Source organism: Bombus impatiens, unplaced genomic scaffold (assembly GCF_000188095.3).
Source record: "Bombus impatiens unplaced genomic scaffold, BIMP_2.2 scf_0171, whole genome shotgun sequence".
Classification (NCBI taxonomy): Eukaryota; Metazoa; Arthropoda; class Insecta; order Hymenoptera; family Apidae; genus Bombus; species Bombus impatiens.
Window position 1 is genome coordinate 318647 of NT_176590.1, and position 5145 is coordinate 323791.

Genomic DNA, 5145 nt, shown 5'->3' on the forward strand with positions numbered 1-5145 from the left:
CCAGAATCAACAGCTCATAACGTCGGCTAATAGCTACTCGCCGTGGGGTCGAAGATATTGTCGTAACGCCCAGGGACATCTTAACGTCTTGCCTCGAATTTGCTTTCGCGCGATCGTGAAAGAATGGCCCACCAAAAGAACATACTATTCCGAACACCAATTTAATTGTATCACGAGAGGCAAATTTATATGTATAAATTTATACGTATAATTATGAATTTATATCGATAGACGAGAAACAAGTAACTAGAAATAGTTTCTAATTTCTAGTTCTAATTTTCGATTCACTTTAATTATACGATAAGATCAATGTTACGGGTGTTACAAAATTTCACGTTTCTCGTTACGACTATCAGGATTGCGACTGCGAGGCTTGCTTTCGCGCGAACGTGAAAAAATCGTCCACCAAGAGAATATACAATACTAAGACCATTAGCAGTTTAATTGTATCGCGCGTAGGTAGCACAGTAGACGTAAGTGAATTTATAATTATAGACGGGATATAGGAACTATCGTAGCTTTTGATTTCTAATTTTGGTTTCAGATTCGCTCAAAGGTTATATGCATAGTAAGATTAAAGTTACGGGTATTAGAAGATTTTTCATTTACCTGTTACGACTGTCGGGATCAATGTCCCATCGAACAGAACAATTCGAATCTTCATCCATGATAGGATAAAGTTTGATGGCGCTCGTGCGTTTCCAGGTGTGGTTTCAAAATCGTCGAGCAAAGTGGAAAAAACGGAAGAAGTGCGGTCCAGTGTTTCGTTCGCCGCCAGGTCCGTTGCTGCCATCGCATGGCTTGCCTCCTTTTGGACCGATGAGTTCTGACCTTTGCGGTGCTGGAATGTTTAGTGGACCCCCTGAAAGATGGACAATGGGAACAGGTTAGTTCAGCGATAGTTATCTCAGTGAATTAAGTTTTCCGTAGAATATATCGATACAACGCATCTGTTTTTAAAATTAAGATCGATCAAGGTTTAGAGTATCCTATTAAATTCGTGTCCCTGTTAAAATCGTCGGAAACGAAAGATGGAAAAGCGATGGCGAGTAGATTATTATTAAATCTACTGGCAACAAATTGCCCGGTTTTATCATTAATTATATTCAATTCGTCGTGTCATCTGATTATCAGGCGTTTCGCACGCATTTACGAGGGAGACACGTTGTCTTAAATTGGCGACAGTAGACAAAGTCTCGACAGTATTCCGCTTCTAATTTAATTTCGTGTGTCCATTGTGCTGGACGGGTTAAATTATCCGTACGTACCGTTGATTTTACAGCTGTCCGACGATTCGTATGTGCCGTTCCTCGTTCATTTCCTTGATCGACAAACCCTTCGTTGTTGCCCTTTTTGAAACGAGTCATGCGGCTGTTTGATTAAAGCCGCTTGTTTTACAGGTCTTGGACAATTGGGACAAGGAGGCATGGGAATGGGTGGTTTCGGCCAAAGTTTAGGACAACTTGGTCAGCAAAGTACAGGAAGCCTCGGCTCGAGCTTAGGTCTTGGTAATTCTGGACTACCGATCAGCAGTCCGTCGCAGGCCGTCTATCAAGCCAGTTATGGTCTAAATTCCCTTGGTAAGTTAACCTTATACATAGATTATATTCACCTAACCTGCAACCCAAAGAGGATTCTTTAGATGTAATCAAGTTCGTTTATAAGTTTGTCTCTCGTTTGGGAAACGAGATTGTTTAGATAATTCGTATTACCGGTGATAATGGCTTTGATAGAAATGGAAATTAATCGTCGAGTAAAAGCGAATACTCTTTGCACAATGTTAAACCGCGAGTCGGAATGAAGAGAAGGCCGATCATATTTATGCAATTTTAAATGACAACTCAACGTTTTACAACGCGTGATTCTATGAGGTCGTTGGAAACGGTATTCCAGGGATAATAAAGTTTTATGTGTTAGTCTTTAAAACGGTGATTTAGACTTGGCTCGATCACAAACGGATCTTTTAAGAGAGGAATATTTTGTCTATCTCGAAAAAAGACGAATATTAACGTGCCGGACAAACGCAAACGCTTATAGGCGGTTCGATAATCGTCTTGCCAAACTTTTGGACCGTGGCCCTCTAAAAAAGACGATGTGCAAACAGTATCGAGGAACCCGGTACCTCTTTGACGAAGTCGTTAAACGTTACGGTGCATTATCGCTCGAAGGGGTTATGCGCCTGCATGTAAGGAATTTGAGACAGAAACATAAACTCCGTCCTCTCGTCTGTTTACGCAGGCAAACTTCGAGCCTGGTCTCGCACCTAGGTGCGAGATCTTTCGCTGTATGTTTACCATAACATCCCGATGCAACCTGTCTTGGAGTTACGCTTCGGCTTATCCAGGGACCTTGTACCTTCGAAGTTGCTTCGGAAGACGAGACGTGTGTGAAATTCTTTGTCTCACAAAATTCTACCCATCGTACGAGTTCCGTCTCTCTTTCTCTTTCTCTTTCTCTTAAATACACGGCCGATACGGTCGAAACGTTTTAAGAGAACATAGGCGCGAAGAAACTAAAGAAATGGGAGGACAAGTTGAACTATCGACCAGTTTTCTGTTTGTTTCGTAGTTACTTTGACGTGTGGTCATTAAAAAGGGAAAAAACGAGGATTTAGAAAATGTACATAACGAAATAAGGCTTACTATTTCTGACTAGATCTTATTAAAGGGTCGTTCTAAAAATTCCAAAAATCGTCACAACGATATGCAAGACGATCACTATTCGTTACAAAAATTCGACCGTCCAGTATCTTTTTCGATTATCCGCTTTTATAATTTGCTTAATAATTTATAATGTTATATCAAATCTAGAAATCACTAAATGCATATTGACACGTATAAATGGATTAATCCCGACAGATATACCTACACCGTCCTCTGCCGAGGTCAACAACTCTTAAGATCACTTTCTGCAATATACATACATTTTCTTTTCTTTTTTTTTTTTTTAGAAAATCCTGCTATTCGTCGGATATCAGTTCTCGTTTCGGAGAGCTCATTCATACATAATTATTTCTTCAGCGACCAAACGATAATTGAAAAGGAATATTTGTAATAAGGGGAAGCAACGTTATAAATGCGTTCCAAAAAGTCATTAAAAAAAGATTCACAAGCGGATACGACTTCATAAAGTTTTCAAGCGATCGCCGTGTATCCCCTTTCGCGTTATATTTGTATCATTCCCTGTCTAGTAATTAGTTAGATTAGATATTGTGGTATTCCAATGAGGCAACATTTTATCGAATCGGCGAAATTCTATTAGAAAGGGTTAAACCGTGTAGCGAAACTGGCTTTGTGCGTAGCACAATTTCACAATGTACGCACTAATGTGAGCGTGTCTGAAACGCGAACACGTACCTGTGTACATACGTAACACGTACAAGGTGTCAATTATCACGTATTATCGCCGCGGGGCAGGTAGCGTCAACCAAAAGGAGAGAAAAAAATGCCGTTCCACAGACGTAATTCACCGTCCGTGTGATTCCTGTGATCTCGGTTTAAGGTGGACGCCAATACTTGCGAGCATGAGCCTGACCGCAGTCAGTTATCCGCTTTTACTCGTTGGTAATGCCTAGGGCAAACACCTTTTAGTGAAACGTCTTATTTTTTCGGTTTTCGATGATGATTAGCATCGAACGGTAGCGTGGCCGAGGTTTGCCGGTTTTCAAGTCGATTACGAAGCTCTATTTTGTTTATTCTCGTCTAGCAGCAGTGGACGAGAGAACGTCTATAAGGTGTGAATTAACGTGGCCGAAAATGCCCGATTTTCGAGTTACGCACGACCTCCTCGATTCTTTCCAAGTTCCTACAACAACGACCTATTTCCACGAATGGAATTTACTTACTTATTAAATCGATGCTTCTCTCATTCGAAGCTACGAACAACGGGATACTATTCTTAGTAATAAGAAGCATTCATGGAATAACTCGATACAAATCGAATAACTCGTCTCAGCGTTTTACGAAATTCTAAAAACGATATTTCACAGCCCCGCTTGTTCGAATTGTCGCAGAAATGGACAAAGAAAGACTATGCAGTATCACGTGCGTCGATGCCATTAGCTATTCCATTCTTCGTCGCTAAAAGGGGCGGGCACGAATAGTCCTCCGCAAACTTGTACTCACGCCGCAATACCGCCATAAAAAGATCCCTTTTCCCCGTTGTCTCTCGGCGTGCCCACCAACGTGGCGCAAGAAAAGGCGGAAACGACTTTACGACACCCGGTAGCACACCCCACGCACTTTGTAAGCCTACTGTATTAATATCTCCTGCGAAGAAAGGAAACGTTCCCTCGTGCACCTGCGGTATCGCACCTGTAAATTGCCATATCGCTACCTGGCCCGACTAAGGGATTCTAGACTGACTATTCTAGACAAACGACTAGATAACCTTAAAATGAGGTCTATAAAGCGAAGCGCCGATGATATTTATTTTCTATTATAAGCCTAGGGTCCGATGCAGACAGGCGGCCTTTTTCTCGCGTCTTGTTGCAGCGCTAGGTTATAGTTATACAGAAGATGCATTTTCCGAAGAATCAAATTTCTTATGAGAGTAGCTACATCGTTCTCTAGATATTTCATTCGTCGGAAGGATAGTACATCAGAACACGCATTTATCGTAACCATAGCCTTACGGAGCAATGAATAATGCACACGTAGCGACACAATAACGTTCACCGCCAGATATGTGACAATCGTACAGGTACACGTATACAATATATCGTATGAAGACTGCAAAGGAAGAACCTGATTCGTACCTAAGCCACATTTTTGTTTCTTCTTATATCATTATATATAATTATATAATAATACAAGAATTTTATTCCAAATGTGCAAATGTGCAATATCGTTCCGTTATTTTTCAATTATTCTCATAAGAAAAAGATATGACTTGTGCATGTATCACGTTCTTCTCCTACAGTCTGCGTCTTATTGCATCGGGTGTTGTTCGTAAATGAAAGAAACACAGATGAAAACAGACACTTGGAAACATGATATTGCAACTTTCAGGGGGTGTTCACGTGTCAGCGTCCCGGGGCTCGCCGCCAGGAGGATCCAGCGTGGGCGGTGGTCAGGGTGGCGGGTTGGGATCGGCCTTGAACTGCGGCCAGGGCTCGCCTGGAACGACTTCCGGCAGTGGAGGCGG

General features: G+C 41.7%; 1 protein-coding gene across 1 annotated transcript in view; it reads left to right on the forward strand.

Annotated features, from left to right (window-relative positions):
• The window catches only part of LOC100741576 (homeobox protein orthopedia-like), a 30075-nt gene that overhangs the window by 21028 nt on the left and 3902 nt on the right, over nt 1-5145 (forward strand). The window contains exons 4-6 of the mRNA XM_012382753.3: nt 706-886; nt 1401-1580; nt 5010-5145. Coding sequence (XP_012238176.1) covers nt 706-886; nt 1401-1580; nt 5010-5145 — 497 coding nt within the window. The remainder of the gene's footprint in view (nt 1-705; nt 887-1400; nt 1581-5009) is intronic.